Source organism: Acipenser ruthenus, chromosome 20 (assembly GCF_902713425.1).
Source record: "Acipenser ruthenus chromosome 20, fAciRut3.2 maternal haplotype, whole genome shotgun sequence".
NCBI lineage: Eukaryota > Metazoa > Chordata > Actinopteri > Acipenseriformes > Acipenseridae > Acipenser > Acipenser ruthenus.
The window spans coordinates 25,093,251-25,119,358 of NC_081208.1; the positions used below are offsets into that span (position 1 = coordinate 25,093,251).

Sequence of the window (26,108 nt, forward strand, 5' to 3'; positions counted from 1 at the left end):
CCATAAGTATAAAAATACTTAATTTCAAAATAGTACAACTAAAAGTAACTAATACGTTTGTTTGCATTACTGTGGTTTTGTTTTTTGTTGTTTTTTTTTTTTTTTTACTGTTTTCTATATTTTTAGCCCAACATGATTACTTCATTGACTAAAAGGGGTATTGAGAAAGGTTTACCTTATAACCCAGCAAATAGGCATTTTATGCAATACTATTTAAAAAAAAAAACTGAGAAAGAAAAGAAAATGAATCTAACAAATCAATTTACAATGCTTTATTGTGGTCTTTATCAATGTTACTCTCATGAAGGACCATGCTGGGGTATAGTAAGGGGGAGATTTTATACGCCTAGACAAGTGCATGAGCTTATATTTGAAACCAGACTGCATTCTCTCCAAAAACAGTGTACCCAAGTACAAGCCCCTACATCTATTTGCAAGTTTATACGTTAACCCTTTAAAGAGTATCTCCCTGTTGCTCTGCCCTGAGTGGATGTAACAATTGCATCAGTAACAAATAGAAATGTGGTATTTCTTACATTCACGGTGGGCAGTGTTGCAGTGGGACAGGTTAATTGTCACACTCTGGTGTACCAGCTGCACTTAAAGAGCAGAAAGGTTTGAGAGCTCTATAGGACACTACACTTCTGAGTTTAATACCAGCACTTGCTCTTTAATTGTTGTGGCAGTGAAAGGGAAATTATAAATCTGGATAAAAAGAAATGACTTGAAAATGCTGTTATGCTGATGAGCGCTAAGGAAATGTTTTTTAAAACCTTGATTATTACACATTTTAATAATTCTGAGACAACTTCTGCATTCCAATGTGGCTCTAATTCTTTGTCAGATTTGAATATTTGATCACTGCTCCAGAGCCCATCTGAAGTAATCCCCAGTGAAGTTGTAGCAGTGTGATGTTATGGAAGATAAGGTTCTTCCTGCAATGCAGTTTTTAGTTGGGTAGGAGCACTACCCATTGTCCCAGAGGATCTGGTTTGACGAGCATAGCAGAGACATCACCTGCTTTATTTGCAAGATTTTGAAATCTAATTTCTATTGGGGCTCTGTAGCAGTGGTTGTCACCTTAAGTCTGCAAGCACTGAAGATATTGATGCAGCAGCAGTTCGACATAAAACCATGCTAGTATCTAGTGACATTTAAAGGCTTTTACTAGCATTGCAAAAATACATCTACCTTATTAGCTTTCGTCCCATAATCGATACTCTGCTTCATACTTGCCCTATTGTACAATACCAAAGGCAAAATAATGTATCATGACTTTGTGAAGGAAGGGGGTGTTCATTTAGAGTTGTGCAAATAGAGAACAGCCACATTCAACAAAGCTTTGATATGTTATTGTACCTGTGGTACAGGGATGGTAAATGCAGATTTCACAAACTATGTTGCAAAGGGTGTTGCCTGAACCAAAATAAATTTGTTAGAAAAAAAAAAATAACTGTACCAATGGTAAGTGCAGCTTGGGATTTTTTTTTTTTTTTTTTAAGCCTAGTATGTCTTTAATACACTTTTTTTTTTGTTCAGAAATATGCTTTAAATATTAATCTCCTGTCTAAAAAAAAAAAACAGGGAGGGGAAAAAATAAACACAGTCACCCATGTAATATTTTATACTGTGTTTACTTAACCAACATGATAAATGCAATGTTCCATAAGAAGTTAGCTGTAACAATAAAAATACAATATCTTTGTGTTGTTAAGTACAGAGAATTAAAACAGCAAAAAACAGCAAAGTAGTTCACAAAAAGATACCAATATACAGTACAAATCTAATTATTTTATTCAAAACAGGTACAAATAATAATTAAAAAACGTGACAATATAGTTATTAATGCTTTCGAAAATTCAGGTAGGTGTAGAGTTATTCTAAGAGTTCGGAAAAGGGAGCACTTGGGTAGACAAATCTAAGGCTTCAGATAAAGAATTAATACATTATCAGTACGGCCATATTAAAACTCACTATACAAGTTTATACAACCTGGATTATACTTGAGGATTCAATATTACATAGACATCATTGCATAACTTTTGCAGTATTTTTTTTTTTAAACAAAGGATGGTTTATTTTGTCACAGCGACACCTTAAAGCTTTGTCAGATACTGCCAAGAGTACAAATATATCTTATTTAAAACGACATATATATAGATTAGTTTAAAACTGCCTCATTCTCCATCCATACTCACTCACTCATACAATCTTAACTGCAGTAATTTTCCACCCTTAGCTGCCCTGTCACCCCATTTTCTTTCTGTCACTATCGCCTTGTTCCCATTAGAGTGAACTATAATGCTTTGCTTCCTTCGGCACACTTTAAAAGCATGATTTACGGATACCAGTTGACATTGTACTTCTATGGAGGTTTGTGTTTCCACTGTCTCAGCGTAGCCATGAATATTAAACTACTCATTTCTTTTACCTCCCACAGAATAATATTTTTAAGACTCATTACATTTTTTATACAAGTGTGTATAATGTCAGACACGGATTTCTCCAAGTGCTGGCAGTGGTTGTATAATTTACAATTTTTTTTTTTTTTTTTTTTTTTTTTTTTTTTTTACATAAAAGGAGTTTCTCATCCTGGAAGGCTTTATTAAATACACAAACAAAACAAAATATAAGGATTTCCTTCTTTTCTGGCCTTCTAAACTTTATCATATCTGTCTCACAATCTAATGGCTAGAAAACAGGTATCCAATAGAACAACACCTCTGCAGCTCACCTGAAGATACTATTAACACAAAACAGACTATGGATATTGAGACAAGTATGTTCATGCAATTAACCAAGCAAACATGCAGAGATGATCATGTTGATACTTTTGCTTTTCACTAAATAGTTATTTTCCTCCAAACTGTTGCTCCTTGTTTTTTACACCTGAAGTATACAATTTTTACTTTCAGAGCTCTTTACCTGAAATGGCCCTTTTCCGAGTGGAAACAAAAGCTGCGCCAGCAATTTAAATGGAAACACACCACTACTGGTAAAGCATGTTTTACCTAATGGAAACAAAGTAGTACAGTTCCTCTGGGACCCAAGTAGGCATCTCTTCCCTGTATATAGGATCAGCCTGTCTAGTGTACAAAATGCTACCACCGTAGTACAAAAACAATACAGTTCTGTGTTAAATGAATAATTGTTTTAAGCAAAAATGTTTCTTGCATTTCTCTGTGTAATTTTAAGCCACATATTCAACTTACTTGGCTGTTCCTAAGACGTTAGTATTATTTGATAGGCCTGATATAATGTGTTAACATGCAGTATAAAACTCATTTAACCAACAGTTTGTTTTTAATACTACAATTTTGTCATTTTAAGTGCAACCAATTTCCCTTTCATGCTCTTTTATAAAAATTAAAAAACATGGTAAAACAAAGTAACGTGGGACGTTTATTAAAAGTGCAGTTACGATCCCCTCCCCTGCAGATTGCATTGTGCTGCATTTGGACCTCTGAAACAGCTCATGTAACAACCAAATGGCTTGTTCCACAAAGGAGCTGGACATGGCTAACCAGCTTCTCTAGACCATTTTTTCAAGGATGTCTGGCATAATTTCATGAATTGCACATGTGGTTCAAATAAGGTAGAAGGTGTAGTAAAGATGGCAAGCACAGAAATGAAGCACATTGCACTTAAATCATTTTTACTCCTCCTGGGTAATGAACTGCACAGGTACAAAGCAATCGCTGTATTCCAAAGATCCCACGTGAGTGGAAAAATAAACCAAAGTAAACAGTGAACACACTAGCCTCCGGATTCCTTTAAGCTGTCAGTAACAGACTGTAGTAGAGACGTGCAATAAAAACAAAGCAAAAAACAAGACACAATTGTTTGTTTTGTTATTTGGAACTTTTGAAAAGTCGCTTTGTGGATACAGACGCCATAATTAAGACGCAAATTTGCTGGCTTCCCTATGTTAGTTTAAACCTTTTGTGGTTCGGAAGGTCAGCCAATCAAACCGTTGGACGGGCACTGACCAGCAGTGAACTGACACACTGGAGAGCGATGAATTACAAGCTCCCACTCTGCAAAATGAGAAACGGCTCACACTGATATAAAGAACCTCACCTTACCCCTGTACAAGAAGAAGCAGGTTCATTCAGATGTAAGTGGAAAACTTGTTAATACATGGTTAATAATGCATTGGAAGCATGCTGAACTGGAACACAGTGCAGATCAGGGACTCTATTTAGATCAGTTGGACAAAACATATAGGGCAGGATTAATCAAGGTCTATACAACAAAATGCAATTTGCTTCATTAATCTAACAAACGTAGTTGTAAACAACCTATAGGGATAACTTAAGGACTGAAAGGCGTGCCTTTGTTACTAGTTTTATTAAAGTGGCACACATCACATTTTGGTGTAAAGACCTTGATAAATGTGGTGCAAATATTTTAATACACAGCTTAAAATGTTATTTTTTTCTTTTTATCTGGGGGATGTGATTGCGATGTCGAACCCGATTCAGCCCCTATTCGTTTACCATTCTCACTGATCCTGCTTAGAGAAGGGAGGGCTGCAGGAGTGTGCTCAATAATAATGATTTCCAGCAGTGGAGATGATGATGAGAGCCACGAATGAAACTTAAGCACCAAATTTGTTTTTTTAAACAAACAATCACACTTATATTAAGTAACCCGTATTTTCTAAGTTTCCTAATTCCATGTAAAACAAATCACCGCTAAAACTCGCCGAAGCAGTAACAAAGTACCTACGTGTAAGAATTTTGGCATTACATAAGAAAGTAACATGTTTTTACTTTTTTTATGATGCAAGCAGTAACAAAGACAATGTGGTAGTGATGCGATAAACAAACACGAAATTTGCAATAACCGTCTTATAAAACACTTCTTGGGGAATGTAATAATCATGGTACTTGTTTAATATATTTGTACATTTATAAAACTTAAATTGGGTGGGGATAATGATGCCCCCAACACATAAGAACATAAGAAAGTTTACAAACGAGAGGAGGCCATTCAGCCCATCTTGCTCGTTTGGTTGTTAGTAGCTTATTGATCCCAGAATCTCATCAAGCAGCTTCTTGAAGGATCCCAGGGTGTCAGCTTCAACAACATTACTGGGGAGTTGGTTCCATAACCTCACAATTCTCTGTGTAAAAAAGTGCCTCCTATTTTCTGTTCTGAATGCCCCTTTATCTAATCTCCATTTGTGACCCCTGGTCCTTGTTTCTTTTTTCAGGTCAAAGAAGTCCCCTGGGTTGACATTGTCTATACCTTTTAGGATTTTGAATGTTTGAATCAGATCGCCGCGTAGTCTTCTTTGTTCAAGACTGAATAGATTACATTTTTTTAGCCTGTCTGCATACGACATGCCTTTTAAAGCCGGGATAATTCTGGTTGCTCTTCTTTGCACTCTTTCTAGAGCAGCAATATCATTTTTGTAACGAGGTGACCAGAACTGAACACAATATTCTAGGTGAGGTCTTAATAATGCATTGTAGAGTTTTAACATTACTTCCCTTGATTTAAATTCAGCACTTCTCACAATATATCCGAGCATCTTAATGGGCATGCAGTGGTCACATGGGTACTGAATAAATGACTGTACACCGACTGCAAAAATGTAACTCCAAATTAACCACAACATAATATGATATCTGTAAGTATACATGGACAGATGCAGAATACTTTAGGCGTGCTTCTGGAAGTAATAAGAAACCTAACCAAACGTCCTCCACCATCTTACACTTTTATAGTGTCACTTACTGAACCTTAAATAAAATAATTACTCCTCAATGTCCTACTTTCTGAAATGCATAAGACAACAACAGGTAGATAAAAAAACATTTTGGTACCTCCACAGGAAGATCTGCTACATTTTCTTTCCTTTTCTTATAGTCTGTGAATAAATAATTTGTATTTCAAATAAAAATATAGATAAAAAGGTAATGTTACTATAGGCTCTAATTCAAAATATCAACTGGCTCAGCAGTTGTCATTTTTTTTTTTTGTTTTATAATTACCAAGTAACCATCGTTGGTTGGTCTTGAAAGCATAGGCCAGAACTCAAACAGACAGTATCACAATTTAAGACAGCTTCATAAATGCAGCGCTATTATGAGACCTATGACATGTAGCTTTGGAGCTGGTACATTCTAGGTGCCACATTTTCCATTAACTGCAATCTATTCAGATGTCTGGAATGCCAAAGACTGTCACATTCAGTAAATACAAAACAGTAATCTGGATATCAAAAATTGTTCATGAACGTTCCAGGGCCCAAGTCGATAATTCTTTACAAATAAGATTTTTAAAAAATGACACAACTGCCAACTGACCAAACATCCTACAACCAAACACCCTAGTATATTTTTCTGCTGCCTGCTGGAAAGAAAACTGTCCTACCATTGCAGTTCAGAATGGTAATGTGCTAATGTTTTATAAAAGCAGGTTTAGATATAGGCTAAAATGAAAAGTTAAAAGCAGACTTCTATCAGGAACAAGGGAAATTAAAACAATAAATACCATTTACTCAAATTTAAGTTGCACTTTTGTGGTCAAAATAAAAGTTCAAATTTGGTGGGAGCGACTTGGATTCGAGGTTTTTAGTTAGGGTACCAATTTACATTTGTGCATGTCAATTATTCTGGTGCGCTTGAACAAGACCAACTGTACACAGTACTGCCCACTACAGATATTACTCTCGGTACAGTACCGGTATATTAAAATGGCTGCACAGAGAACTTCATGAACATTTTTTTTTAATGCAGCTTTTAAAAGAAAACTAATTTTGTTTGCTGAAGAGAAACTGCGGCATCTGAGATGTGTCAGAAGATGGCGACGCAATCGAAAGGCTATGCAATACTATAATATTACCAGTAGAGTACTTGTTGAAATGATCAGTGTGGGTCCGGCTTCAAAATGAACAATCATTTATTTATATATCTTTCTTTCTCTATCTGGAGGAACACTAAGGTATGTACTGCTTAATGGCGGATTCTCCATCGCTCTCTGATTCTTTAACTTACTCACTGTTATTATGGTCTGTGGCTAGTTTAACGATGGGAACCCCACTAGTGTAAACTCCAAAATCCTAACTCAAACCTAAAATGAACGACACATTTCTGTCTTGCACTAATTTTGCTTGCGAACGTGACAGTCATGTTGGCCAAATTAAACAAACAAGGACAATAAATAAAGCAGACTGAAATAAAGTTCAAGGTAATTTGCCCTTTCCCAGCTACCATAAACTGCAATGACTGTCGTTCAATACTGAAAGTTCTGTACATACTTTCTTTTCCCATTTGCATTTGTAATATAGTAGGGGATGTACTCTGATGCTTTAATGTACAGCAATAGTGTTCCCTGCTGGCACAGAGAAATTAAAAAGTATTAACGGTTCATTTTGATGTTTTGTTTCATTAAGAGTTAAATGCGACTTGCATTTAGGGTCTTTTTTTTTTGGTGTCTGTATTCAGGGGCGACTTAAATTCGAGTAAACACGGTACATTGAATGGCCTCTTAATTACCACTGATACTGGACAATTTCCGCTGGAATGGCAGGGTTGGGAAGTACCCCAGTCTAATTGCACTTTTTACTTGATTTTTTTTATTATTACTGCTTTAACATAAAATGTCATAAAAATACATTATTTGTAAACAGCATCAAGTATACAAATCAGTTAAGTTCAAGAAATAAATATCTAAAGACTTTTTTCTTTATATATCTTTATTACAAAAAAATGCTGTATTTTTATTGGATTTGTATTTCACTGCTATTATTGATTTATCCACAAGCATGTGTGAGGCTAACTTATCTGAAGGCTGCTGGAATATAAATAACTGGTCTATTGAGTAAAAGGTACTACTTTTAATGAAACAGCAGACCATGGATCACACCTAAAACAACTCAGAATATAAATTCAGAAACCGAAATAAAAGAAAAGGATCATTATAAAATCATCTGCTTACATGAATAAAAGCCATTATTAGTTCAAGGGGATCCATCTCATTATTCATTTGTTTTGAAAACTCTGCATGCTATTGCAAGGGTCCCTATCTTCTAACATGTGACACGTGGTTTTACTGAAATGCCACCAGTGACAGACTACTCCAAAACAACACTGCCTACTGGTTACCGAGCAAATCACTATCAAGGTTTATTCTTCACTTTGGCAAATCAGCCTTTTCCTACTAGTGAAGTGGAAACACATAGGAGTGGAGGGGTAAAAACAGCAACAAACACGAAATACATAATAATAATGTACTTTATATATGCCTTTTTAAAAATATATATTTTTTATTATTTTTAAGATATTTGGCTGGATTTACTAAGATTATGTTCCAATGTACCAGATTTGTCCTCAAATAATAATAATACATTTTAAAACAGGATCAAAAGCTTAGTAAACAAGGCAGATTATTCCTTCTATTGCTACTGATAGTCATTGCTGCTTTTTTTGCTCTCAATGTTTAAACCAGACAAACCCACACAGTCAGACGCCAAGACGGTTTACAGGGAAATGACCCAGTGGGAGCAAAAGGCATGCTTGATATTCACCGTATTCATAAAGCAGGCCAGAAGATGCATAGACTTTGCTTACACACTCAACAGTCAACAGTCAAGCATTCCTAAAATGGGTTGTCATGGCATGGAGGAAGTGTTACTTTTATGAATTGTGACACGACAACGCCCACTTCCTGTCTGGGATCTGGAGTTTTGTAAATGCAGTGTCTCAGCCTTACCCAAATGGAATAAGACCTATGGTACCAAACAGCAATGCACAAACTAAACAATACTGGAGGGTAAGTTCAATATCCATTCACAAACCCTGCTGAGAATTCAGCAAGTTCCCAAACTTTATGATGAGGGTTTGGAATTGAACTGAGAATGAACCCAGATGAAAATTCTACAGCAGATGCACCCAGTATACAATGCAGAGGAGTAGGTCTGGGAAAAAGCCAGCTTTGTAGGAGCCTGTATTGGCTCCCGAGTCATATTGCTTTCAGTAGGTATCTACATAGGCAATGAAGTTTCAGAAATCTATGAGGGGGTATAATGGATGTGGAGAGAATTGATTATACCAAAAATTACTAAAATTGTATAAAACCCATACCCTTTTAAAACACACCAGTTTTCCTGAACTCTTGCTCACCACCTTATTTTTTTTTTTATCTCAGCCACCATATAGGTTTGGGATCCCAAGGATCTTAAGACTGCGAGTTGTTTCCTAAATTCAGTGATTGGGGAAAACACTATTATAATCCAAGTGTTTCTGTTTCAACCAGGAGCTACATTGATTGTCTGTGGGAATTATTGTATGTGCATCATGAAGAAGGCCACGGTTAATTTCAGAAATTATGTACTTTAGTTCAATCAGTGTGAAATTCTTCCCATATCCTGAATGTGCCTGTTCCATACTGGCCTTTATAAATACATATAAAACTAAAAGTTTAACAGGAACTGGTTAAATAAAAAAAAAACAGGACTTTGAATGACCCAAGGAATAAAACAAGGAATCGTGGAGTCAGAGGGGAAAAGTGAAGGGGGGAGGCTGTCTTCTTGTGTGCAAATTCTCAAGCATTCTGAGGCCACACTCTCTCTCTCTCTCTCTCTCTCTCTCTCACTCACTCTCACAACAATCTCTTGCTGCTGCTACTTCCCCGCGTTGGAGCGCCCCTCGATGGACAACTTGACCTCCTGAGGGATGAAGGAAGGCCTGGAGGAGCCCGAGGATGAGGAGGAAGGCTGGGCTGATTCCTCGCTCCTGGTCCCGTATCTTTGGAAACCGGGCGCCGACCAACGCCGCTGAGCCGCACTTGTTGTGTACGACTGCTCCCCTCCTGCCTGGGGATGGCTCTCTGTGTGCAAATAATAATTGGTCTGACCTCTGGGCTGGTTCGCAAAAGTCCTAACAGTCTGGAGTGCTGTCTCCCCTGATCCCGCTACCCCGACCTGCATTGCTTCCTCTTCATCCTCTCGCTCCCTGTGAGTCCTGTCTGCTCTGAACTGGCTGGGGGCCCTCAACTGCTGGGAGGCTGGGGGTCCCATGGGCTGGGAGACACCAGCACTACTGACATTAGCAGTAATTGTGGGTGTCCTTGCTTGTGCTTGCTGTTGCTGCTGCTGCAAGGTGAGTGAGATACAGACATCCCCTGCTTGTAATCGGTGGCAGGACAGCCCATACAGTTGGACCGTCCGGTCGGGACTGCAGGATGACCAGCCCTGGCCGAAAACAAAGAAGGGGTGCTCGGGGGGGACATCAATGGCCACTTTGTTCTGCTGCTCCCCGACAGTGAACTGGAGGGCCACCAAACCAGGCCGCTGCTGGCTCTTGCGGATGTCCACCACCATGCTGGAATCAATCTTGAGACTGCCGCTCATCTCAGCGCTGCGCACAAAGTCTTGCGTCTGTAGGTCCTCCACTCGCTTCAGCTCCCCGTTGGCTAACTGGATGATGGCTCCCTTCATGAAGTGGGAAGGGTGAGGGGTGACAGGCGCCTGGACCGATACTGGCTGCCCCTGCTGCTGGGCTGAAACATCCACTGCTGCCACCACCCTCTCTGGGGTGCATGTTCGGGCCGGCGGTTCGGAGGCCTTTGGGACTGCCGCTGTTGTGGTGGTTGTGGTTATATTGTTTTGTAGCCCAGGATGTTGCTGCTGCTGGAATTGCTGGTTCTGCTCCAGAGGCACCAACACAGACTGCCCGTTCGCCAGGATCACAGCGTGGTGCTGTGGCGGTGGCTGGTGGTGTGGTTGCTGCTGCTGTTGTATTCTTGGGTCGCCCTGAACAGCAGCATGCCCAACGAACGCAGTCCTGCCTGGCAACACAGTCTCCTCTCTGACAGCACCTCGACCCTGGGCTGCAGGCAGGGTCTCTCTGCTCCGATGGGAGCCCTGTGACAGGTTCAGGGGGCCGAAAGAAGCTTCTTTACGATTTCCCAGGACGTTCTGATTCGGAGAATCCAGGCGCCCCACCACCTGCTGCACCTGGATATGGGAACAAAAAAGGCAGTGACCAATTTGCCTGTATCCATCACAAACATAAGCATTTCTTTTCAAAGTATTAACTCTGATGAAAGTACTACCTGAAACATTTGTCTGATCTAGTGAGTTTATTTAATTTAATTAGACTTTTCAATTAGAAAGCTAAACCTAGGATTACTGTTTGGTGCCAATGAATTAAACAGATAAATAACTGAATCGCAGCCCCACCTCCAGGTCAGTGTCGGGGGTGCTCCTGTGGCTGGGGGACGGCCTCTCCTCGTGGGGGGGTTGCCGCTGAGTGGTGTGCTGCCCATCCACAAAGCCCTCTCCCCCGGCTGTACTGGCCACTACGTGGAGCACTTGCATGTTTCTGCCGGAGTACAGCAATTCCTGCAGCAGCTCTCTGCCCCCTTGCTCCTCCTCGCCTCCGTTCACCACCTTCCCCCTCTCAAGCTGGGAAGTGGCCACCAACCCCTGGTCATGATGGCTCAAAACGTCCCTGTAAACAGGAGCTGCCACGGCAGTAGGGGGAGCCCTAGAGCTGGCATGGTGGTAGTAGACTGGCACTCCTCTGGGGCTGATTTCAGTCGCAGAGAGCCCTGCAACTGCTCCAATGTGCTGCTGTGTGGCATGATCAGAGGCTAGGACCACGGAAAGGCCTGCTGCTGTGGCCATTTTGGTGAAAGCGTGGGCTGAGGACTGAGGCTGTGGGGGAGGGGTAATGACTCCCTCCTGGATAACTGAAGGGTAGGGAACCAGATGGGAAACATGATGCTGTTGGGGGATAGCAGTCTGGGGCGAGATTAAGGAGCTGGGAACAAAGCCAGGAGGCACAGCGTACGGGACAGCATAGGGGGCACCTACAAACTGCAGGGAGGAGTGGGGAATCTGGGCATAGCCCATTGGGGGGTAGGGGATTCCTGGGTGCTGCAGGAGGGGAGAGGGCATGCTGTAGGCAGGAGAAAGGTGGCCCATGTTCAAGACCTGGTGCAGGCTGTTTGGAGAGTAGGTGCCTGAGGGGAGGGCGACTTTGTAGAGCATGCCGTACTGGTCTATGGGCACGGCCATGCTTTCAGAACTCTCCACGCTGTACGGCAGTCCCGTCTGGACTCGCATCCATTCCCCAGCCATGCTAGTGCCAGGGGCATCGCTCCCCGTCGAACCCGAACTGCGAGTGGATGTCGACTCGTCCCCTCCTCCACTGCTGTTCAGTGGTAAGTCCCGCTTCTTTGGGGGGAGGCTCTCCTGGTTGCGTTCGTGGGCAGGCTTCATGTTGGGTTTGCTGAAGGGGGTGTCTTGTGGAGGTTCTCTCTTTACCTCTCTCTCATTGGGATGCGGAGGGAGCAGTGTGTGTCAGCAGGGGGGGTAAGGCCACGCAAAACAGCTCTGGGAACCTCCTGCTGACAGCCCTCACCTATTGCTGGGGACACAGGGAAAAAAAGTCTGGTGACCAGTCTGTGTAAAAACTAGACTTCAATATTAAATCCATCCTATTCTTTTGCATACATTTACCTAAAATGTTATTTCTTACCTGTTCTATATGTCTTTCAACTGTTGTTTATGCTTAGATCATTTTTTGCCATGCTTACTAACTATTCCAAGATTTTATTTATTTATTTATTTATTTTTTTAATGAAAAGACTATGGGGAAGGGATGAGGCTTACCAGTGTTGCACAGGCATCCCCTATGGGCTTCAATGCACAGCGTAACGCTGATATGCTTCCCCACAATTGGCCTTTTTAGATGTAGTTTTCCCTGGAACAGTTAGCAAGTCAAATAATGATCTAGCCAAAAACAAGAGAATCCTACAGAATACGATAGGATATTAAACAGTTAAGAACTCTGTAATAAACTCTAGTAACTCACTTTTTTAATATATATATATTTTGTCTATATGAACCGCACTGTAACGTGTTTTGTTTTTTAAATGCTGCCACTTCGTGGCTCTTACTGGAACCAAATTCCTTCAAAACTGCTGTATTCAGCAAACAAAAAACAATTGTTTTCAGTTGATTTTAAACCTAGACACTTTTTGAGATATTTATATTGTCTGACTGTCTCATGATGTTTCAGTGATTCATTCCAGCTAATCACATTAGTGATTAGATTGCCTTGTGCTGTTACAAATAACCCAGGAAAACAAAACCCACCTTAAAAACAGTGCAAGTATGCTGTTACTGATTTCCAGTCTGAATATGTCTAACTGCTTCATTTTTAAATATGTTCTCGATCAGCAGCACGAGAGGCTAAATAAAGCCTGTATTTCTCCACACTGCTGGATAGCAGAAATGTGCTTCCCCACATGCCAGTCAAGACAAATCGTTCTGTGGTTCTGCAATGTGGACAGTCAACTGAGTGCCAAGTGCTATTTGGAGACCAAAGCCACATTCTGTTGGGTTTTAGACAGGACATAGTTGCATAATATAATAATAAAATGATCCTGCATGAAAACTGTCTAAGGAATCTCAATCTACTACAATGAGCAAATGTACACTATGTGGCTAAAATACAAGATGTGCATAACTTACCTTAACAATCCCTGTAAAGCACATGATTTTTTATACTTAACTAATCTGAAAATCACAGTGTTCAAATCTATTGCCGAATGTGTTTCCTCTTTCATCTTTTTCTTTTCTTTTTAATGCACCCAGTAAATTCTGATTAAAATGGAAGAGAACAGTAGCCAGTCTGTTTACTGAGATGCTCTGCACAGTGTAGGGCAGCAGATTGAATTATTATGGATTATGGACACCCCTAAAAGGCTACTCAGGTTGGAAATGTCTGTTGTAGATTTATAAAATAGGGCCTATGCAACCTGACATCTGTTACTGCATGCAGTTCTCTTTGGTGTGCCTTTGTCTTTAAAAGCCTGTAAAGCACCAGGGATGGGGCTATTACTTAAATAGCTGGTACAGTACTAAGATCCGCCAGTTTACTTAATTGAACAGACCCCCCTAAATTGCTGATTCAACTTATCTATTTACTTTCCCCATGCACCATTTCAAGTTCACATAAAAAAACCGTGGCTGTAGTAATATATATGGTTACCACTCAAGTACTTAAATACATCAGCATCCGCAGAGCGAGTGATACATCCCCATCCTATCAAGCACACTAAACTGTAAAGGAAACAATGCTGACCGACAGTAGTACTTGTACTTGGACCACTGGCGGACAGTACATATTAACACTCTTTATTAGTCTAACCTGGGCATAGGTTTGTTACTACCAAAATATTTCAGAAAGCAACACAAAGGAAGGTTGAGGAGGCCAACAATAGATCTGACTAGTTTACAAATATCAGTAAATGCGTTTTTACATTAGCTGTCAAGAGGTGCCGAGGCGGCAGACGAGTGGTTGCTTTTCTTTACTACTGCTAACCAAATAAACTCCTGGGTTTTGCTTAATATAAATACCGAAATAAAAAAAACCCCATAACTACTGATGTCTTATTTAAATAAAAACACGGAAAATTAACAATAATACCCGACCACCCCTTTTCCTCTCTTTGAATATCTTACAGTGCCAGAAAGTCTGTGAATGTTTTTAGTTTAACAATCGCCATTAAAATAAACTTTTCGTTTTTCAACAAGACTGTGCTGGTAAATAAAAAGGCCAAGCAAGCCAATCGGTGGCAGACCATGATTTAACCCCAGCGAGTGCGGCTTTTAAACATGACTGTGTTTCTCACTTACCTCCCCATCTCATTCCACCCTTGTTTTTTGTTTGTTTACAATTTAATTGAATAAAAAAACAGATCGCATCGGGACTCAGGGTTGACAAGTTGCGTCCATCTCACTGCAGCACAGCAGGCGAAACCTCAGTGGCGCTCCTGGGTGACGTCACTTCGGACTCCCTTCTGCATCCTGAATGACCTCACGCCTCTGCTGGTGGACACAAACTGCGCTCGTGATCTAGATTGGTGTCTGGTTTTTCTAGCTGAAATCTTACTGTAGTGCCCTCTATCGATGCGGAGAAGTAAGTAAGCTTGCTACAGTGCGGCCACAAATATTGCATTCATATTCCGCATTCAAATATGGATCAGTGAAGAGCTGGTGCACTTTCAACCAAACTCAATTAAAAAAAGAAAAAAGAAAAAGAAAAAAAACGTTCTGCAGACCAAAATAAAAAAAAATTAGTAAGCAGTAACGGAAACGTTTGCTTATTTACTGAATTGTTACGAGCTTTTGGAGTATACACGTCTCTATGTCCTGCATGAGCAATGTTGCTGTTATAAATACATATTTTCAAATTAATGCTCTGGTTGTGTAGTAGTACTTATTTATAAGGGCTCAAAGAAAAGCAAATCATTTCTCGTTCCTGGCCACACGGGGGTGCTGTAACATTAGTATTAGCAAGTTTATGCAATAGTCACGTAAGAGGGATATTGCTGCTTGTTGAGTTTGTCTGTTTGGATATGGTGACCTGTAAACCTTTTTTTTTCAGTTGTCCGTGCAGTATGACGTGTTTATTTCTAGTTTTTAATCTCAGTATTTACTTCTAAAAACGAGTTCAACATTTTAAATTTAGGTTTCCGGAACAAACATGCAATACACGATATCATCAGAAAAAGAAAAAAAGAAAACCTTTACATTTGAAAGAATCATAAAAAATGACCATTCAAGACAGAATAAAATCCTAGTTATGGTGGTGCCATAGCCATTATAATCAGTGGTGTAGTGCTATATCCAAAAGTACAGGAACGCCAACAAAATATAGATTTATTAAACAAAAATGATCCAAATGCCCGTTGTATTTCTTCATTGAGCTTGAAGTGACATTTAATAGGTAATGAATGCGTCTCGCATCCGAATATTTTACTGCCCAGTCAGTGTTGCCAGATTGGCGATTTTTCAGCGAAATGTGGCTTGTTTTGAAAGCATCTAGCGGGTAAATACGGTCTTTGGTGGTCTAGTTTTTTTTTTGTTTTTTTTTTTAAATCGTGCATGTTCTTTTTCTATTCCTTTGGCTTATGAGGTCTTCACCAGCGCAGAACTTCAACCACCACAATGACCTGTATAGTATATCACGTCCTCCCCTGTCTTTTCTGGAGCTCTGCATCCAATGAAATTACGAATTCCAATTGTTTTTCAATTTATTTTTAAAGAATGTATCCGCTGACAGTTCTGGACAATTTAATTTTACACGACATTGTGATTAGATGTTTTTTTTTTCTGGACCTACCGCATTTGATCTCATCGGATTAAAACAAATAAAAAATAAACAGCGGTTCTGGTACTGTACATTGTGAGACAAAAACAAGCAAAGCAGATAAATAAATACATACTTTATAACATCTTTTTTGTAATACATGTGTAGCACTTATTTATGGTAAAGTAATATATATTACATCTTAAATGTAAGTGCGGGTTTTGGCTGCGTTAAAAACTCAATTTGTCTACTTGTTCTTCATCAGGATTTTTTTACATTGTTAGCGCTGGTGAAAGGTAGCATCAATAGTCCAGTATAAGGAACTATAGCATGGCAAGCGCTCCTGTGCGCGTGAAGCACGGTTGCAGACTGTGCAACTTAGCTCTGCAAAGCAGGATACTGTAGTCAAATGCAAGCACAACTGTTCAAGCACAAACGCACACACAAAATCTTTTTGTTTTTGTATTTCTTTGTCTTTGTACTTTTGTAACAAACGAATAATCTAAATAAATCACAAAAAGTAGGCTATAGATATGAGTGTGCCACAATCTTTTATTTAATTCAGACTTTAAAATGTATCAGAGTTTACCGTGGAAAATGTGCACTGCAATTACCATGCTTTTCCTGTGTTTGGACCGTGCAATGGCTTTTAACATAGTATAGCGATCTCTGTTAACGCAGGAAGGCGGCATCACACAACGCGAGGCAATCCTCCCACAGCCGGAGGGCAGGCGCTAGGAACCTCCCGCACTAAAGCATAGCGCCGATACAGCTGTACAAGAGTCGGCTCCTGTGCAAGGTGTTTATATCGGGCTTATGTCTTCGTGAGTGATTACGTCACCTACCAGCCCTGCTGCTGCCTGTCCCCGTGCACGCTACAATAGTTAACCAGTGTGGCTTATCATTTGCATGGGCACGTGCCTAGTGATTTTTCATGTCTGACTACAGACATATATATATAACACACAACTTCCTCAATTTACTCAGGCACTTGTGACTTTTTACAGGTTGGGTAGGTACAATATTCTTTACAAGCAATACAATGGTGCAAATAAACACATACTGTTTACAGTGACTCATGGCTATATTGTACCTGGGGGAGAGGTAAATTAGTCTCTCAATGTTATATGTGGTCCTGGTGCCTGCAGAGACACTAAACCACAATCCCTTAGCAATTTGTGGATCCAGTTTATGAGACTTGGGTATACTCCAAAGTATATTACGGAAACAACAATTGTTTATTGGGATATATATCTAAAATGGAAAGGCATTTTCAAAACACGCTAACAAGGGCAAGTGGAAAATCTGGGCCTTTATCCCTTATTTTAAACACATGTTTTTTGTTTTTTTTTACAAAGACCAGCTTTGATTGACAGGTCAACAACTGAAAGTATAACACAGTCAGCCTCAGAGTGGGCATGTGAGACAGTACAAGAGACACAGATCAGGCTTAGACTGGTTTCTACCAAGATACCATGCTAGACCTACTGGTTAAACAATACATACAATGGTTTGCTAGCTTTTCAATGAACTATATCTCTGAACCAATTCAAGGGCAAGATTTTCCAATGTTAATATACTGAGTTTACAAAGGAGTGAGGACAGTTTTAAGCAATCATATAAAAACCAATACTATAGACCTGGTCAAAACACATTTGAAAACAAATTCATACTAAAAGTATAGTGTTTATCTCTGCTATCATATTACTTTCCAGCACAGTTTACACTTAGTTTACAAAGTTTACACAGTCAAACGCATACATTGTTCAATTTGCATATCTGTATAAAGTACAAATGAGTATATATAAAACGAGTAACCTTTGGGAAAACAAGCCCAGGCAGAATTTTTATTTCAGTTTATAGGTAACTAAATAAACTGTCTGCTTAGCAGAATCCTATTATAGTTTGGGTTTATACATTTATTGCTATCTAAGGTACATATAAAGCCCAGAATTAAGATAATAAAAGCAATTTGCCAAGGTCCTGGAAAAAGAGAAATTACAAGCTAGACTGGCTTCTATTTCAACCAATTTAACTGCTTACTGCCCTGCAGGAGTTCATAAAAGATACAAACCCTTCCTTGTTTGCTTCTGCAAACGTAGATTAATATCACTAAAACTAACCCTGTCTTCAACAGTGAATGCTTCACACCTGTGCTGCTGGAATGATAACTAGATCTGTAATATAATTTGATCTTTATTTACCTTGTCAAAATAATCACGCATCCCCTTATCTTTATTATTTTGATCTTTTTTAATAAAACTGTATAGATTTGTTAAACTCAGGCTGCTCTTCCTGGAACGCTTCCTGCATCAGTCTCACTGCTCTACCAAAGCGAGGTCTTTCAGCCAGGCTGTAGAAATGACATTTCACCAAAGGAAGTGATATGTGTGCACATTTTATTTTGAAAAGATCTTCAGCACGGCAATAAGGATACCAATAAGAAAATTTATTTTAAAGTCATAGTTATCACTCCTTTAAAGGGATTAGCCCAAATAAGGGCCAACCATGCTACATTTTCACTGTCATTTTGTAATTTACCTTGCTAATTCTAAGCATTTTCTATAGTTTACAATATATTACTACACTTTGTAATGCTTTGGAAAACAGATTCCTGTTCTGAAATAGACAACTGCAGAGGAGTTAAAAGAGCCAAACTATGGTGCCGTGCAACAGCAGTGTGAGTACAGGGAGATGTAGTCCCAGAGAGACCATGCTCCCTGCATTGTCCTGGGGCGGATAGCCATACATGGTCCTGCATGGGTTCACCACTTCAGCATAGGGAATGGGAACTTCATAAGGCTTAACACTACTCATTGAGTCCCGCACCTTAAAAATAAGCAAGGAGAAGTAATGGATTAAATTGAAATGATGATGCCGTCACAGATATTACAATTTATAGCTATTGTGGTTCCAGTATAGCTGTGGTGGCTTAGAGGAAATCAAGTCAATCATACACACTTTAAAAGCATAGTTATTTTGCAATGTTTTTTACCTGTTCAATGACATTCAATACGAACCTCAACAAGTCAGTTGTATGCAGAGCTCTCATTAAACCATGATAGATACCTGCTAAGCCTAATGGTGGCAATGCAATCTAGTAAAATAAAACCCCACAACAACACTGGGCCTATTTATCACCGAACTGTAATGATATTGCAATTTTACCTTAACATGTTTTGTAAACATATCAAAACACATAACAAGGGCAAGTGGAAAATCCAGGCCCTTATCCCTAATTTTAAACACAGTGCTTGCAGTTTACTGTGCTTTTCTCATATAGTTATCTGTGTTTTTTTTTACAATGCTCGAGATACTTTTATCAGTGCTTTAGTAAGGGATTCATAATAATACAAAGCTTTTATGGTTGCCAGGATGAGTTATCTCTGTTAAGTAGTGTTACTTCTCACTAGTTTGTACATATGCAGTATATTTTTATTGCAGTCACTGTGCTGTTTATTGGACATAACATAGCAGGCATTTCCCATAGATTGCCTGAGCGTAACAAAGACCCAGTGCAATATGGCTGAAACCTTGGTAGGACTGAACACAAAGACATTCAAGGAATATAATCCATTACAATATACAAGGGGTTTCTTAACTCAACCACATCATGCTTTTGTTCTGGAAAACCCATTCTCCAGAGCACACTGAAATGTGGCAGATGGAGGCACCAAACGATGGTATAAGACTACCACCATATCTGATGTCTGTGAGTGTTATCACACTAAAAGTTTAAATACGCCACTTTTCCTGGCAAGGGGGCAAGTGACTACGGTATATACATGAGCTAGTTACAATATTAAGGGTGAGCCCAGTCAGACAACAGCCATGTAATGCTTTGTAATGGAGAAGCAGGATGTTAGCATGCTCACCTTCTCCACCTCCTTGAAGACTCGGAGCAGGTTGTTTCCCAGCGCTGCCTTCACCTCAATGTCAGTCCAGCCTCGTCTCAACAGCTCAGCCACCAGGTCAGGGTACTTGGAGACATCCTCCAATCCTTCTGGGACCCTGGAGTAAGAACAGCTGATGAGAAAGACGGACTAATCTACTTGGACTGCCTTGTGTCTTAATGGAATGTATTGCAGCCTCAGTGGCCAAGTCGCTGTCACCTGGTCACTCCATCATAGTCCCCTCCAAAGCCAATGATCTCATGGCCAGCCACCTTCTTGATGTGGTCAAAGTGATCTAAAGGGAATGTAGAAAAAATCTTTCTGAAAGGCTAGTCCCATTCCTGTTTATGATACATTTAGTCAAATTTCATATTATGGCTTAATTCAAATTAAAATAGATGCATTGCACAATATTTGCATCAAGTAAATACTGTATTTTTAACATGACAGGAAGGCCCTCCCGGACTGGAATTGCCTGACCCTGCTCTATGTGATAAAGCACTGACCTGCCACATTTGACAGATTGGCAGTTTTCTGGCAGGTGACGTAATCATTGTAAAAGTTCACCATTACGATTCCCTTCTTTTGAGCCTGGGAAAAAAAACAAGCACGATTACTAAGAAACTTTGTTTGCAACTCAATGCTTAGTATTGTTGATTGCTATTCGTTTTTTATTTTAAATATTTATCTACTATACAGCCCAAACAAATATTGGTAAACTTTGGTTAAAATAGCAATATACATGGATGGAGATTTGTAACAGATATTACAAAGTCAGTGGCTCTTATATGATGACACACTGGTACTTTATGCTATTGCAATGGATAACCAGCATGCATGGGATTGTGATTCCATTGGTATGTCAAAATATAAAAATAATTGTAGTCCCATTGTCCCAATGGCCTGCTACCATAGTAAACTGCCACTGTAGTAACTCTACATCGCTCGTGCAGTTCATTTTCATACAAAGACGTCACTTGCCACTTTTAAGAGGACGTCATCAGGAACGTTGCGCTTGCTGTTGCACACTTCATAGGCTGAGGAGTGGCTGAAGATGACTGGGGCATTGGATAGTTCCAGAACAAGGTTCATCACCTTCTCAGAAACGTGTGCTAAGTCAATCAGCATTCCTATCCGGTTCATCTCTTTAATCAGTTCCTATGAACAGACATGCAATCCCACACTGAAATTAAACACATTAAATATAGTGACATGTTCTTAAACAATTATATTGAAATTAAGTAGCACTGAACAGAGTGTTAGTTGTGAACGAGTCCCAGTTGTGAAATGGCTTGAAATACCTCACCGTTTTCAGTCTGTGATTCAAATATGTATTACACATAGACATAGTTATTTCTTTTAACTGTCCAGCAGTTTGATCATTTAAACTTATCTGCGTGACTACTGTTCATATCTTTGTGATATGCTGGTTTGACAAAATCACTGTGGTATCATTCCACCACTGGACCCGTTGTAGTGTGATTGCATTGTAAGGGTGGGTGAAAGAATTTGCTTACTTTTCCAAAATCTGATAAGCCATTGTTTATTGCTGTGTCCTTTCCAGTGTCCACCAGCCAGTTATCTGCCCTAAAATCAGAGAACATAGGATCAGAAAACCTAGTAGATTTTGAAAATAATAATAATAATAATAATAATAATAATAATAATAATAATAATAATAATAATAAAAGTACACCCAACTGTTTAAAAAAGGCTGGATTTGCTTTAGTGCTCTTCAGTGGCTTACATAGCACTAGTGATTTATCAACCTGAATCCTGAGATGAAATGACATACCTTATATGTTTCGTTTTGGTTTATTTTACTTGCTATAATTTGTTTCTCTGAGTAATTTCTTCCTAAATTGATGTGACTTATTGCAATAGCCAGTGTGGTTGTCCCTCTCCATCTATGAGCAAGCGAGTAGCAGGCTTACCAGGGGGTGTTGCAGCTGTGTGTGAGCGTGAGGTAGCGCACCCCCAGATTGTAGAACATGCGCAGAGTGCCCAGGCTGCTGTCAATGGAGTGACCCCCTTCCACTCCAATGAGGCTGGCTGTTTTATTCTGCTGGAACGCAGATAAAATATCTGCACAGGGAATCATGTGGATGGTCAATACATTCTGATTTACAAAGTGTATTCCAAGAACCAGATTTATATATATATATATATATATATATATATATATATATATATATATATATATATATATATATATATATATATATACGTTTTGCACTAGTGAACACCAGTCAGGCTCATGCATTCATGATGCAAACTTAATGGCAATATAAAGATTTCCAAACCGCACAAAATGAACAAGTACAAAATCAGTTCCCTCACCTTCCACATGTACTAATGCCCTGCACCCCTCACTCACCATCGGTGCTTCTGGCAAACATCAAGTCATTAGGGTAGAGACGGCACAAGCGGTGCACAACATCAATCTGCTCCACAGTCTGCCTCACTGCGTCCTTGTACTGAGACTCACAGGGTACATAAGCAGCCCAGAACTGCAGAAAGAGATTCACTAATTACCAATACTGCAGGGGTTTCACATCAATCAGACCAGATGGGGTCCGCTGCAGCTCACCTACTAAAAGCACCTGGTGTAAAAAGAAGAGGTTGGCTATAGTATCCTGTTAATCCCCAGTCCTCCTGATCAGAAAGTGTACATCGGACAGGCAAAGTTTGAATTGGGCAAATAAAATGTATTTTCCATCAATTACAATGTAATTATAGAGTAACAACTTTCTGATTACAGAAGAATTCAGATGTAAACATTAATTATTATTTGTTTATTTAGCAGTCACCTTTATCCAAGGTAACTTACAGAGACTAGGGTGTGTGAACTATGCATCAGCTTCAGAGTCACCTACAAAAACATCTCACCCAAAAGACGGAGCACAAGGAGGTTATTATTATTTGTTTATTTAGCAGACGCCTTTATCCAAGGTGACTTACAGAGATTAGGGTGTGTGAACTATGCATCAGCTGTAGAGTCACTTACAATTACATCTCACCCGAAAGACGGAGCACAAAGAGGTTAAGTGACTTGCTCAGGGTCACACAATGAGTCAATGGCTGGGGGGATTTGAACCAGGGACCTCCTGGTTACAAGCCCTTTTCTTTAACCACTGGACCACACTGCCTCAGAGGTTAAGTGACTTCCTCAAGGTCACACAGTGAGTCAGCAAGTGAGCCGGGATTTGAACCAGGGACCTCCTGGTTACAAGCCCTTTTCTTTAACCACTGGACCACACTGCCTCAGAGGTTAAGTGACTTCCTCAAGGTCACACAGTGAGTCAGCAAGTGAGCTGGGATTTGAACCAGGGACCTCCTGGTTACAAGCCCTTTTCTTTAACCACTGGACCACACTGCCTCCACATTTTCTACATATTAAACTAACATGTATTCATCATGAACAGGGGCAGTGTTAACATGAACCGGCACAAAGTTGCTAATATGAAAACCTGTTGATTGCATTATACATATTCTTTGTAAGGTGCCTTCTCTATGGTCTAGAGATCTTTCGGGTAGTATCTAGTGGTAAGGTAGAAAGGAAACATTGAAAATGGTCATTCACATACCAAAAATGAAATATGACAGAGTAAAACGGTATATAGTATGCGGTCTGTGTCAGTGTCATGACCTCACAGTACCTGAGCACTGAGGTGGCCAGCTTTGATCTTTGGGATGTTGGTGTGAGTCTTTTCCAGTGTGTTAAGGTCCATCTTTTCCAGCTCATTGTTAAAGAGCTGCCTCATCTGCCAAGGAAGGTCATTGTGTCTAAAGATAAAACAATAAATAAACAGGGACGCTCAGGAAATTACATTGCAGGGTACAACAACCAGCATTTCACCATCACTATTTCTGCTAAATATTCCCTGGGTTCATATAAATGTTAACAAATAATTTGAACAGAATTCAACTAATTTAAGTGCACCTTCCTGTAACTCACCCTAGAAATTCATTTTAATTTCACTTTCCTTATAGTGGCTTTATAAAAAGTGGCTATAACAAAACTAAATTAAAATGTAATCCTAGAGTAAGTTTTTGCTTGCATTACTATACTGTTTTATTCCTTTAAGAAAGTTGGAGATATCCAATTGGAGCAATAAATTACTGCACAATTTTTTAAACTGTTTAATTCAAGGCATGTTTTCTTCTTTTCAAATTGGTATAATATTCTACAAATGTAGGGTTTGAGAGGTGCTGTGAATTACAATGGTCTTCTTTCAAATATACCCGGATTTAGAGGAACATCCTTTTTGTTCGACTTGCTCTGTGTTTATTATATTTAGCGTATCCTTTCGGTTTTTGGATGTTGTGAATTTCTGCATGCATCTATAAAATAACAAAACCTATTAAATATGAATTACAAAGCATTTGAATGATAACTTACCCATCTATTAAGGGTGTCTCTGCCATTAGTCTCTCTGCTTTTTCCCTGTTAATGTCTGCAGAGCAGTTGATAAACCCGCTCAGCACATTCAATAGTATCAAACGCCAATACATTGTTTTAATGTTTTTAAAAAAAACTGTATAAAGTATATTCCTTATTGTCTTCCTTCTGTCGCTCTCCTTGATACTTTCCCTGCTTCACTTCTTATTTTGAATCTTTCCCTTCAAATACCAGACTCCCAGTCAGTCCGTCTCCACACCCTCTCTGTCACTCTGTCTCTGACTTGAAAGATTGAATCTTTTCCTGAGGTGGTCTATAACTGTTCTGCTACAGTCTGAGTTAATGTGTAATTCCATGTCAGTGATTGTCAGTTGTTCTGTACAAAGTGTCAAGGACACAATGATACAGTAATGATACAGTGGTAAGAGGTTGCCATTGGTAGAATGGACAATGCTGATAACATTTTCTGGTGACATAATAAATTATCCCGGAAGCACCACTGTGCAATACTTTTTCCAAATCCATTGCAAAATGTGTTCAAAGTGTGCGGGGCAAACCAAATTCACAGCTACCGAAAACATATGAAGTGCTTTTTTTGGTGAATGCTACATTTTTTTGTTGTCTTTTTCCCCCATTTGGAAAACCTTTTGCACCCACTGCCACCAGGTACTGTACTGGTGATCACCGAGAGGCCTACTAGCATTAATTCCAACAAAAGACTTGCTATTTAATTAGAGAGCTCCATATAAAGTGATGTATTTTGAAACAACCATTATACCGCTTTGGGAGTAAAACTGAGAACGTACAAAACACTTACTGAAGCTCTAATAAAAATCCTGCTCACAATGTGTCTCTATGGCTGCACAAACTGTTTTACTGATGTTGGAAAACTGATGCAGACCGAACCAAATACTACTGCCTTAAATTTTAAGTCAAAGTTCAACCACACGAATACAACATACTCACTGTATCACTCAAATGTAAGAGTAGCAACACAGTAAGGTTGCAGTACCTATAAAAATGCATACTGTTGTACAGAATCAATTTGGAGAGCAAAGCTGTTCAATCAGCTGCAAACCTCTAGCATCTGACATGTCTTCATGTAGTCTTTGCTTTGCACAGTATTATTCAACAGCAGGACACATTGGATTTTTTTGTGCAGCCTCCTTACCTAGAATAATCTTTAATGCTGTCCACGCTGAGACAGGTAATAACAGTTTCTCACCAATTGCATGGGGCTGCTTACAGGAAAAGGCAATACTTTTTTGTTTTTCATCGGCAAATTGAGTAAAAACTTTTGTAACTTTTAGTCTTATAGTCCATTGTAGAACACAGTACATATATACTACAGTATAAGCGTTGGAAAAAAAGATAGCAAACAGAAAGAATTGCACAGCAAATACCTGGGTGCACTTTCAGGAGGGCTTAAAATGGAATTTGAAGTTATATATTCATTACAGGAATGTTGTAATTTAGTCTCATTTCACGACTAGCACATAACAGAAAATATCATCAACCAAATGTTCTCCAAAGAGCTATCATTGTATAGAAATTGATATTTCTGAAATAGTATTCTTTACAACAACCTATTCCATATTAGGTAACATAACCTTTTCTTATCAAAAGATGATTTGAAAGTTCCCTACGTAGAGAATAACTCTACCAGTGCAGTACGTAGTGAAGCCACATGATTGC

At 39.3% G+C, this 26,108-nt stretch overlaps 2 protein-coding genes across 2 annotated transcripts; both read right to left on the reverse strand.

Moving 5' to 3' along the window:
* Positions 1-1,618: 1,618 nt before the first annotated feature.
* LOC117425122 (ataxin-1-like) lies at positions 1,619-14,928 on the reverse strand. Its single transcript, XM_034041815.3, has 3 exons — positions 14,663-14,928; positions 11,195-12,386; positions 1,619-10,969 (listed from the first exon to the last, which is right to left on the reverse strand). Exons 2-3 carry the CDS (start codon positions 12,236-12,238, stop codon positions 9,635-9,637), a joined length of 2,379 nt encoding a protein of 792 aa, XP_033897706.2. The 5' UTR covers positions 12,239-12,386; positions 14,663-14,928; the 3' UTR covers positions 1,619-9,634.
* A 3,572-nt stretch (positions 14,929-18,500) lies between these two features.
* dpep1 (dipeptidase 1) lies at positions 18,501-24,730 on the reverse strand. Its single transcript, XM_034041818.3, has 10 exons — positions 24,414-24,730; positions 23,671-23,797; positions 22,389-22,521; positions 21,946-22,096; positions 21,529-21,598; positions 20,993-21,169; positions 20,518-20,602; positions 20,231-20,306; positions 19,994-20,129; positions 18,501-18,947 (listed from the first exon to the last, which is right to left on the reverse strand). Exons 1-10 carry the CDS (start codon positions 24,524-24,526, stop codon positions 18,762-18,764), a joined length of 1,254 nt encoding a protein of 417 aa, XP_033897709.3. The 5' UTR covers positions 24,527-24,730; the 3' UTR covers positions 18,501-18,761.
* Between the last annotated feature and the right edge of the window lie 1,378 nt (positions 24,731-26,108).

Coding starts and splice junctions, on each gene's coding strand:
- LOC117425122 (XM_034041815.3), bottom strand. CDS start 12,238: ATGAAGCCTGCCCACGAACGCAACCAGGAGAGCCTCCCCCCAAAGAAG. Junction 10,970..11,194: donor CCCCCGACACTGACCTGGAG/GTGGGGCTGCGA, acceptor TCCCATATCCAG/GTGCAGCAGGTGGTGGGGCG.
- dpep1 (XM_034041818.3), bottom strand. CDS start 24,526: ATGTATTGGCGTTTGATACTATTGAATGTGCTGAGCGGGTTTATCAAC. Junction 21,170..21,528: donor GCTTATCAGATTTTGGAAAA/GTAAGCAAATTC, acceptor GTCTGTTCATAG/GAACTGATTAAAGAGATGAA. Junction 20,603..20,992: donor ATGACGTCCTCTTAAAAGTG/GCAAGTGACGTC, acceptor TTTTTTTCCCAG/GCTCAAAAGAAGGGAATCGT.